General features: G+C 37.6%; 1 protein-coding gene across 8 annotated transcripts in view; it reads right to left on the bottom strand.

Annotated features, from left to right (window-relative positions):
* The window catches only part of LRCH3 (leucine rich repeats and calponin homology domain containing 3), a 114631-nt gene extending 102285 nt beyond the window's left edge, over positions 1-12346 (bottom strand). For all 8 annotated transcript variants that reach the window (XM_079922249.1, XM_079922252.1, XM_079922246.1 and 5 more), the window contains exon 1: positions 12053-12346. In XM_079922249.1, coding sequence (XP_079778375.1) covers positions 12053-12314 — 262 coding nt within the window. In that variant the 5' untranslated portion in view covers positions 12315-12346. The remainder of the gene's footprint in view (positions 1-12052) is intronic.

Below are 12346 nucleotides of genomic sequence, written 5' to 3'. Positions count from 1 at the left end.
TGTTTTTAAAATTGCAATGGGGGATTTTATGCACACGGAAGTTTGAGTATGGTCTGTCACTTGATAATAGATGACCAGAAATCACAATGTTATTGATCTAGAAAAAGGATCACATATTTACCAGGCTAAGAGTCTCCTTGGATATCTGAGCCTTACAAAAACTTGTAATTATCGAAGTTATAAATACTGAATATACATGGACAGCCTACTTCACTGTAAGGAGTTTAAAATTTGTTTTACTTCTTTTATTACCAAATCAAGGTCCTATTTTGAAAATTTTCAAACACCTAAAAATTCTCAATTGCTACTGGTTATATTTTGGGGTACTTACTCTTAGCACATGTATCAATAACATCATCACTCTTATCCTCTAGACACCAATTAAAGACGGTCTGAATTCCTGACTTTTGACATAAAAGGGAAGTATATTCACTGGTATTATGCTTTAGAATGTTTTGATTGAATCCTACTGTATCATTGAAGCGCCAAGGGTCCTCATTAAACCCAGTCACACAGTAGTCAGTTGTCACTCTTTCCTAAACTAAGAAACAGAATAGGCTCTTCATTTCCTGTTTTTGCCCTCTCATTCACTCACCCTCCCATCCATCCATCCACGCATCCAAACAATAAACACTCAAAGGATATTTGGTATTGTACTAAGTGATGTACAATAAAAAGAAAGTGAGACAGAACCGTCTATGGTGGGAAGAATCCTAAATTGGCCCCCAAGATCTCCCACCCTAATCCCTGGGACTGTTAATATGAAATATACACTGATTACATTCCTTATGTGGCAGAAGGGATTTTGCAGATATGATTAAGTAATTACTAATCAACTGACTCTGAATTAAACAAAAGAGAGACAATCTGGCTAGACCCAATCTCATCAAATAAGTCCTCTGGCTGATAGCAGAAGTCAGAGATTCCAAGCAGGACATACCACTGTTGGCTTGAAGGTGGAGGCAGCCATGTTGTAGGAATGTGGATAGCTTCCAGAACCTCAGAGCAGCCCCGAAACAACCAGCAAGGAAATGGGGACCTCAATTTTATAACTGCAAGGAACTGAATTCTGCCAATATCTGAATGATCCGGGAAATTCTTCCCCTAAGACTCCAGATGAGAGTTCAGCCTGGCCAACACATTGATTTTGGTCTTGTAAGACCATGAGTAGATAACTCAGCTAAGTCCAGTCTTCTGACCTAAAGAGATGTAAGGTAATAAATGAATGTTGTTTTAAGCTGCTAAGTCTATAATGATTTTTTTATTCAGCAAGAGAAAACTAATATACCTTCTTTAAGAAGCTCCCAATCTAGTATGAAAAAATACAATATTGTTCATTGTGACAGTAAAAAATACTGTTCTTTGTGAAGCAAGAAAAGTGCCTGACTGGGGAAGGGGGATGGTAAAGAGAGGAGATGGAAAAAGAGAAGGTAAAAAAGAAGAGGTGCTATGAGTAATACACGAGTTAAGAATGAATAAGTAAGCCTAAATAAAGAAGTACATGAAAAAAGTAAATAAACCATAAATATACAATTTTTAACATAAGTATACAGTGAACAACCATATAGGTGATGAATGTAGGTTAAAGAAGAGAGTATTTTCGGGCTTCCCTGGTGGCACAGTGGTTAAGAATCTGCCTGCCAATGCAGGGGACACAGGTTCAAGCCCTGGTCGCGGAAGATCCCACGTGCCGCAGAGCAACTAACCCCGTGCGCCACAACTACTGAGCCTGTGCTCTAGGGAGCCCATGAGCCACAATTACTGAGCCCACGAGCCACAACTACTGAAGCCCACGTGCCACAACTACTGAAGCCCACGTGCCTAGAACCCGTGCTCTGCAACAAGAGAAGCCATCACAAATGAGAAGCCCGTGTACCACAACGAAGAGTAGTCCTCGTTAGCTGCAACTAGAGAAAAGCCCTCATGCAGCAACAAAAACCCAATGCAGCCAAAAATAAATTTATAATAAAAAAAAGCAACAAGTAAATGGCATAGAAAAAATAATGTTATAAAGGAAAAAAAAAGAATATTTTCAGTACTTCAGAAATACAAGCACCTTTAACCCACTGCCTCCTTTCCTCTAACGTTTTCCCTTTCACCTACAAGTAACCATTATCCTAACTTTTATGGCAATCATTTCCTTGCACTTTTAGTTTTAGCACTTATGAATGATTATGCTTGTTTTTGAACTTTATTTAAATATATTTGTGCTGCATATATAGTGTCATATACTTCACTTGCTCAACATGTTTCCAAGGTTCATCTATGTAATTACATGCAGTTGTAGCTTATTCATTTTCACTGCTGTGAAATCACATAAATATACCATAACTGATTTACCCATTCTATTGATGATCATTTGGGTTGTTTCTATTTTGTCAAATACGAACAATGTTATGAACATTCTTATACATATGTCCTGGTGTACTTCTACAAGTTTCTCTGGGGTATGTACCTCAGAGCCTGGAATTTCTGGCTTACAAAGTATGTGTATTTTCAACTTTACTAAGTATGTTTCAACTCCCACTGGCACTGTATGAGTGCCCCCAATTCTCTATAGTCGGCCCTCAGTAACTGTGGGTTCTGCATCTGCAGATTCAACCAACCTCGGATTGAAAATATTTGGGGAAAAAATTCCAGAAAGTTCCAAAAAGCAAAACTTGAATCTGCTATGCACCAGCGACTATTTACACAGCATTTACATTGTATTAAATCTTACAAGTAACCTAGAGATGAATTAAAGTATATGGGAGAATGTGCATAGGTTATATACAAATACTATGCCTTCTTTATATAAGAGAATTGAGCATCCGTAGATTTTGGTATCTGTGGAGGGTCCTGGAACCATTCCCCTGAGGATACTGAGGGACAACTCTACTTTCTTTCTAGTACTTGGTACTGTCAATCTGTGAGAAGTACCTCAGTTTGGTTTTATTTTCCATTCCCTTGATTACTAATGAGATTGAGCAGGTTTTCACATATTTATCGGTCATTTGTAATTCCTCTTTAGTGAAGTACCAGTTGAAGTGTTTTCTCAGTTTTCTATTGTGTTATCTTCTTGTTTGTAGAAATTCTATACATATTCTGGATAGCATTTGTTTTTTGTATTTATTAGAAATCTCTTACTCTGTGGCTTATATTTTCACTCTCTATGATTGTAGGTCATTTTTAAAAACCCGTTTTTAATGAAAAAACTCAATTACCTAGTTTTTGTAAGAAATATGTTTAACCAGTTAAAATCCTTGGTTTAACATTTCCTTCAAATAATAAAAATCTACAAATTTACAGGAGCAAGGGAGAAAGTTAAAAGTAAGGAAATGCCTTAAATTTTTAGGACTGGTTTCATGATTCTAAAATTAGTAGCATTGCATTTGATATCACTGGCTACCTTAGGAACTCAAAATAATGTTCCTTTTGTGAATTACCATATTAACCATATATTTTCTTCCGAGCTTCAGTGGAATAACTGCTTCATAAATGAACTGAAAAAATAATGAACACGTATGTTACTACTTAAAAGTCCTATTTCACGTTATAATATGCGATAATATTAACCATCTAGCCCCCAAATACAGCCACGGTAAAAGGAAATGAACCCTAGGAAACAAATCCTTGGCCCCAACACTGCTGCCATTCTTCTAGTCTCAACATTGATTTTGTGATGATCTATAACACATCTTCTCACCCCTCCTAAAGGCACCATCCTACTATTTACCCTTCCTATTTAAAAAACAATGCCAGTACAGTTGAGGTCAGATTTTTCCCCAAAGATAAATTTAAATCTTATTTCAGATGGCTTTATACCCAACAGCCATGATCTTCCTCATGGTCTCTGCTTCTCTTTATAAAACATGTGTCTGTTGCGGGAGGGGAGGGGAGTGGGGGTGGGGAAGGACACAAGTAATCTTTTTAAGTCTCTTCCATTGTGTCAGTACAATATAAAAATTGTGCTGTTCCACAAGCAGAAGAGAAAGGAAGAAGCATGTGGATGAGACTATATTAGAGCTTTAGGATTTCTCATTCCAAACAGGAGGTAAAGCTATAAGAGGGGAGTTATAAATGTTGTTTCCTGAGATGTGTTCTTAGCATCCCACATTGCAATTCAATATGCGTATTTCCACAGAAACCTTGTTATAAAGAGTAGTAGTATATACAATATTATATCTATACTTGTGGAACTAGCATACTGGGGGTGGTGGGGGGAGAGGTGGATTACAGAAAACAACAGAATAACATTATAGAAACTTATTTGGTTTGGTCTTCCTTAATGGTGGGTAATTTGAAGCCACAGATTTGTATTAAAACAAGCATGAACATATAATATAGGGTAGAATTCTTAATAAAATTCCAAGCCTTCAAATTTCAAGTTCCCTATTAAGGCAACTTCAAGTTCTATACCCCAGATCTTCTCTGAGATTAGAGGTACTTCAATAAAAATTTGTGTCATTAACACACACTCTTCATAGACAGAGAGAGAGAGAGAGAGAGACATGTGGGAGATCACGGTTTTTAGGTATAAAGAGGTATGAAATGTGAGTTAAGCTGACTTTCGTGTTTAGAAAAAAATTACTTTTTTTGTGGGTGGCCTATAAACCTAGTTGAATTACATACAATATGCAACACTGTTTCTATGAGTAACTGCTTTTGTAATTTTGTTTGTAAATTATGTTTACTTAACATTTTAAAAGTTGCATATAATTTGTTAGAACAATTTCACTTCTAGGAATTTATCCAATAAGAGATAATAATGAGAGATGTAAGCAAAGAGTTATATATATAAAGTGTTCATAGTATTATTTATAACAATAAAAAATTAGAAATAGTCTAAATGCCCAATAAAAGGGATCTGGTTAAGTACAAAGATACAATTAAATACTCTGCAACCATTACAATTCTATGATAAGAAAATGTTAATAGATATGACAATATTTCTAATATACTATGAAGTGGAAATAAGCAAACCACAAAAAGCGGATACCAGGTTTTTCAATATATACATACATGCATTAAAAAAAAAACTTGGAAGAATATGTCAAAATGTTCACAGTGATTTATCTATGCAGTAGTATTATTCCTTTTTTCCTTTCTCTACCTTGTGTATTTTGTTTTTCTAAATTTTCTATAATAAATATGTATTACTCTTACAATTACAAAGGAATTCAAATTAAATATACAGGAGTTTATATACTTGCACAAAGAGCTTCTGATTGTTTGTCATCAGCTGGTTCTATGACAAAAGGACATAGAAAAAAATAGAATATTTTCCCCTTGTATTTATATACTACTTTCTTATTGTAGTAAAAATTACACTCCTCAAGATGCACTGAATACAGAACAAGGAGATATTATCTCTCATCTATCAGACGGACACAGATCAAAAAGAATAAAATCAGTGGGTGCAAAGTAAAGACAACTCATGTACTACTGGTATAAATCTAAGCTGAACAACCCTTTTGGAAGCACAATTTTACAATCTGTATTAAAAAAACCCTAAAACTATGCATCTTTTAACCAATCAGTTATATTTCTAGGAATTTATCCTAAGGAAATAATTAAACAAGTCTGCAAAGACATACGCACTAAGTTACTCTCAGCAATATCATTTGTAATGGTGAGAGTCTAAACAATCCCGAAGTGTGTCACGAGGGTCAATTAAAAGACAGTATATCTATAGTGGACTACTATTAAAAATTATGCTACAGATCTATATTTTCTGATATTGTATCTCATGTAGTGAAAAAATATTAGATGATAAAACAGCCTTTGTATGATCCCATTTTTAGTTTTTAAAAAGTGAGAATGTGTGTGTGTGTGTGTGTGTGTGTGTATATATATATATATATATATATATATATATATATATATATATATTTTTTTTTTTTTTTTTTTTTTTTTTTTTTTTGGCTGTACGCGGGCCTCTCACTGTTGTGGCCTCTCCCGTTGCGGAGCACAGGCTCCGGACGCGCAGGCTCAGCGGCCATGGCTCATGGGCCCAGCCGCTCCGCGGCATGTGAGATCTTCCCGGACCGGGGCACGAACCCGTGGTCCCCTGCATTGGCAGGTGGACTCTCAACCACTGCGCCACCAGGGAAGCCCCGAGAATGTATATTTCATGAAGAAAAAGTTTGAAGACTTCAAACCAGGCTTCATTACCAGTTGTCTCTGGTAAGTGGAATTACAAATGATCTTTAGTGTCTTCTTTATAACTTTTTGTACTACAATGAGCATGTACAACTCTTAATATCGGAAGGAATGATTTTTAAGTATACTAAATTGAAAGTCTGATTAATCAAATAAAATTAGCTTTGGTGTTTTCTACTCTTCTCTTATTGCTAAGGCTCTTAGAAGCTTCCTGATTTGAACACATAATACTCAGTGGATGATAAATGTGTCAGATATATAGTTAATGCCCCTATTAACAAAGATGACATGCTTTAACAGCAGCCTTTAACAAGATATTTCTAAAAGAAAAAATTATATATCCCCTCCCAGCCCTGAGATGCTAGCAAAGATCTTGTAATTATGATTGAGCCCCCATTTGCTGCTACCTCCTCCCTTTGCCTCTGGCCTTCTCAAACATATTTAGGTGTTTTCATTTCTAGTGACCATGGTGGCTTATTGTATTCACGGATATAGAAAGACACTGCCCAAAGAAGTATGACTTATAAAATAAATAATGCAGAAGAAAATTTCAATTCTATTCAGGGCAGTATGCCCCAACATCACTGTCCAATATAACTTTCTGTGATGAAAAAATTCTATTATTTGTGCTGTCCAACATAACAGACAATAGGTCTGTCTAATGTGCTGTCCAATATGACACATGTGGCTACTAAGCACCTGAAATGTGGCTAGTACAACTAAGGAACCAAATTTTTTTTTAATTTTTAAAAATTTATTTTATTTATTTATTTATTTTTGGCTACGTTGGGTCTTCATTGTTGCGCACAGGCTTTCTCTAGTTGTGGTGAGCGGGGGCTATTCTTCGTTGCGGTGCGCGGGCTTCTCATTGCGGTGGCTTCTCATTGCAGAGCGTGGGCTCTAGGTGCGTGGGCTTCAGTGGTTGTAGCACGCAGGCTCAGTAGTTGTGGCTCACGGGCTCTAGAGCGCAGGCTCAGTAGTTGTGGCACACGGGCTTAGTTGCCCTGCGGCACGTGGGATCTTCCTGGACCAGGGCCTGATCCCATGTCTCCTGCATTGGCAGCCAGATTCTTAACCACTGCGCCACCAGGGAAGCCCAGGAACAAAATTTTTAAATTTTAACTTATTTTAATTTTAATAACCACTTACGGCTAGTAGCTACCATATTGGACAGCACTGTTGTAGAAAAATTCACGGTACATATACTGTGGTTGATACAAAATATACATAAATAAGGATCCAAGAAAAATATGATTTCCACTTAAGACCTGGCATTCCAGTGCATATTTCCAAGACTAACAAAACCATAATTTTGTGGTTTACAGATTACTTTTTTGAAAAATTAAATGGCCTTCAGGCACTCCTCATTCTTCTTTACATGGGAAATAAGTACCCAGTTCTTTTTTTCTGCCCCCACCCCCACCCCCCGCAATTCTTTAAAGCCTTAACGCTCACGGCTTCAATAAGACTGTGTTACCCTGGCTCACCCACTACATCTCAATTTGTTTCCTTTTTTTGTGTAATCTTAGTCTTCCCCGTCTGCCATCAACCACAGGCTTTTTCCCAAAGCTGAATCCTTGGTTCCTTGTTTTCGATCTTCCATTCAGAAAAGATTTCTTACACCTTCGACTATGACCCTATTTGCCTTCTGTAAAACAGCACCACTTCACTACATATAATCTTAAACAAAGTCTTAATCTTTGAGACTGCTTCTCATCTGTAAAATAACTTAAGATGGTTACTACGGTTCCTTTGGCTTTAGGATTCTCCTAATTCTAGTACAGGCCTGGTTACAAAACTTTGTTTATGGTTTTTTCTCAGGCTGATTCCTCTTCTTGCCTTTTTAAATGCTGGTGTACCCCATGGTTACCAGTGACCCTCTTTCTCCAAGAATCAGATAAACTCTTCATTATGACTGTCTCAAATTTATGCTATAGTTCTAACTTCACTCTTAAAAGTTCCAGATTTACATTTCTATTTGCTGCTAAAGATTAACTAGATGCGCTACCAGACACTTAAAGTTATCAGGCAAACTAAAGAAACTGTGTAGCAAACTTCTTTGTCAGTGGCTTAGTTATCAAAAACAGAAGTTTCAGGATCAGATGTATCTGAATTTGAATCCCAGTTCTGTCATTTATTAGCTGTGTAACCTTGATCAGATTAATCTCAAGTCTACATTTTTTCATATGTAAAATGGGGTTAAAACTAGTACTTACAACTCATGGTTTTTGTATGTGCATTTTATATATACAGCTTAGTGCAATACCTGGAATATGCTAACAGCTCAATAAATGTTCACTATTATTATTATCAGTAGCATTACCACCTTCCTAGTCCTACAGGTTTAATAGCTCAGTCAACTTGATGCATTCTGTCTCTTTAAAAAAAATAAATTCAGTCAGCATTTGTACACTTTTATTTTCCAATGTGATCTCTGTTTTTCATTCCTGAATTGTTATTGCAGCCGGCCAAACAAATTACTAGATTTTTAATGCTTACAGGTTAGAGTCTCTTCTTGTTTTTGTTTCCACTGTATCATCTAGCATAATGCCTTACACATAAAGTTTTGCTATTATTAGACAATTCAAATAATCTTTATATCTATTTATTCTATTTCATTAGATCCCTTAAGTTCTTTGAGGACAGGGAGTGTCTTGGTCCTCTTTGTATATCTACACCTGAAAATCCCTTAGTCAATAAATGTTTGTTGAATGAATGACTGTTGACTACTCTCCCTCTCTCCAAACCTATCATCAATCTAGCTGCCTCAAATGCAAAAGGTAGCTCTCATATTCTCTAATCCAACCATTTATTCTGATCAAGCTGACCTCCCCACAACTTCATCAAGAGCAGTCTCACTGTACCAGTCAGGACTCCTATTTTGTTTCAAAAAGTCTACTCAGAATAAGCAATAAAAGAATTTTATTAGCTTGCATAATTTGAAAGTCCAAGGATACCGCTAACTTAAGGCCTGGCTATTGATCCAAAAGTTCAAAGGTTACCATCAGAACTTGGCCTCACTCTTTCCATCTTTTGGCTCTGCTTTCAATTTATTGGCAAGCTCCAGGTTCACATTCTATTCTCTCAGCAACCCCAGAGTTCAAAGCATGCCTCTTTCTCAATAGTTCCAATAAAAAATTAACTCTCTCATGTGCTGACAGGAAAATGTGCCTATCTCTGAACCATCACTGTTGCCAGAGGAATGGACTACATTGACTGGCTAACCCTGAATTATGTGCACATCCTTGTGTCGGGGTGGGACCCATTCCACTGCCTGGAATGGCCTTCCTTCTCATTTCTGCCTCCCCAAATCCAAGCTACAACCTTTCTGCCCCCAAAAGTCTTTCATGATTTCTTTTAAGATTTTCCTTGTTCACTGGATCAAGTAACTCATTCCCAAATAAATATTTCCCTTTTTCTAAAGATCTACCTTTTAAAACAAACAGGAGGGGAAAACCTCAAAAAAATGCTGCATGATGAATTCTAATCATGTCAAGTTATAAATGGTATGGGTAATATGTGCTGTTTCTTAAAATGTAAGGACAGCAGCTCTACCAGATACATTCTATACATTAGGAAAGACCAGACCGTGTGGCAAGCTTAATATAACATTCAAATAATTTTTTTGGCTTTAAATTTTCTATAGGGCCCAAACAAAACATTTTAGCTAACAAAAGTTGGGTCTGAATTCAAAGTACCCTGTGTAACAGGTAGTCTATGGTTTTGGAGTTACCTCAAACAGGATTTCAGTTAGGCTCAAATCCCGGCTAACAACACCTTTCTTGGCCTTTAGCTACAGGTCTTTGAGCAAATTATCTTTCTCTCCCAACCTTGGTTTCACTATCTGTAAAAACAGGAATGGTAATATCTATCTGTACGTAAAAAGGCCGTGTGGCTTGGTGGAGAGAAAAGAGTAAGATGGAACCGGGCTGAAATTCTGCCACTAATATTATTTATATGATTCTCTCTGAGTGACTCATCTGTAAATTCTGAGTGATTCCTCATGTGTAAATGAGGGATAATAATATTTAATCCATTGGTTGTTAAGCATTTAACAAGGCAATGTATTTTAAACACCTACCAATGAATAGTAAACAGTGAAAACTCAATCAATGATGTTATCCACATCAAATCACCTCTTTAAAATAATTCAGAGAATATTTCAGTATTTTTGTACTCACCAAGGTCTGCCAAAAATTTCTTACACTTAATAAGTGATATTTCTAACATGCTAGAAATTAATCTAGTCTAATAGGTTATAAAGTACCTTGTAATCTTTTTCTTCCCCTCTACACTTTTTCTGGCCAGATAAAATGTCAGCCAACAAAAAATTTGGTTTATAAAGAAACTATTAAAGTAATAAAAATAAGTGTGGATAATAACAAATTAAAAATTCAGGGCATAGTAAGGAAAAAAATTCATTGAGATTACTTATTATTCTTCATAAATGCCTTTGGGTTTTGTTAGTTAAAAAAATATTTCTTAAAGGCGAAACACACTGGTCCTAGAACTATTTAAAAGCAGGTAAGATAGTGAGCCAGATAAACTCCTGTGATCAACGTATTCTTTAACTCCACGCTTAATGTACTAATACTGAAATGACTCATGCCCATATGAAATCACTATGCTATCCATCTCCTGAACAGTCATATGCCATACAGCCATCTCCTGAACAGAATCGCGAAATCTGGGGTATGAATGACAATTTTAGATGTTGTCTCTCAGAATACATGCAAAAGCCAAGTGGCTGCTCATATTTACATCAGCAAGAAAATTTAATTGTAATGTCGTTCACTAAAAAATACAAACTATATTCAGTACAACTGTTTCCAAAAAGATTAAACAAATAGGTATTTGATTCCTTCCATTTTACACTAGAGCAAAAGTTTCTTTGAAAAGAATAGTTTCTTGAAGTAGTGTAACAGTTTTGCTTATCTTTCTAAAATAAGTGAATCATATGTAATACTTAGCAATCTTTAATGAGTGCACAAACATAGAAGTTAACACCTTAGGAAAGGTATATGAAAATAATTACATCATACCACACTATATATAAGGGGATTGACTGTTTTTAATCTACTCCCCGAGAAAGCTATATTTTAAACACAAGAGAAACATATTATGTTGAACACCTCAGTAACCAGACATTGTTCTCGACAACTAAGAAAACCAAATACTACCTAATTTATTTTCTTTTCTGTGTTAAAAAAATATGTATAAGGCAAACTGATGTTTGTTTTTAAAAAGCATTAAATACAGATACGGTAGGCAACCTATGCATCTTTTCTAAACAGTTTTCTTTCTTCAACTTTTTTTAAGGGGGCCTGAGGAAAGAAGAAAGGAGTGAGAGTCTGAAGGTGGGCTCTCGTTATTTTTGCAAGTACATTTGGTAAGTCACCTAGACGAAGGGGAGAAAGAAAAGTTAAAGCGTTGGGGTTCACACTAAAAACAACAACTCTGGAAAAAAAACGCCTATGCGGGAGTCATGCTTTCCTGACAATGCAGCGACCAATGCGACTCCGATTAAGAGCGTGCTACAAACCTAAATCTTAGTAAAGTCAATTTGGCATCCCCAATACGAAAGGGCCTGCAAAAACCGGGGCGGAGCAAGGGTCTACCTCAGCAGCGGCGCAAGTTAATTTTCTAAGAGGGTAAAACACTCCCCATCAGTCCCCTATGGCCCTCTTTCTCAAGAGATGCTGCTGTCCGCCTCGCCCCAGGCTCGGGGTCTGGCCCGCAGGCCCCAGGGCTGGGTGGGTTGGGGCAGTCGGCTTCTCCTCGGTACCTGGGTCCAGACCAGGAGTAATGGGACCAGTTAACGTAACGACCCGCGATTCTCCGCATCGGCTGCGGCGGCCTCCGACCGCGCCCCGGGCCTCCTGTTGGCAGTGATACCCCCCACCCCACTCACCCGCCCGGGTGGTGTCCGTCAGGTCGTGGTTGGCCGCTCCCCGGGGAAACTCCCTCAGTTTCCGGCCGCTCAGGCTCAGCACCCCGGTTACCGCCGCCTCCTCCAGCGCTCGGTCGAGGGAGCGGCTCCATGAGCCCGGGCCAGGACCTGGGCCTGCCCCGGAGTTCGGGCCGCAGTTAACAACGGAGAGGTTACCTCCCGACGCTACTGGGCCAGAGTACTCTGCAGCAGTAGCCACAGCGACCAAGCCCGCGGCCGCCATTTCCCAGCCGACAACTCTCCGGCCCGCCGGCT

This window comes from Stenella coeruleoalba (genome assembly GCF_951394435.1).
Source record: "Stenella coeruleoalba genome assembly, chromosome: 5".
NCBI lineage: Eukaryota > Metazoa > Chordata > Mammalia > Artiodactyla > Delphinidae > Stenella > Stenella coeruleoalba.
Note: the sequence above shows the minus strand (reverse complement) of the source record. Positions and strands in the feature narration are given on the sequence as shown.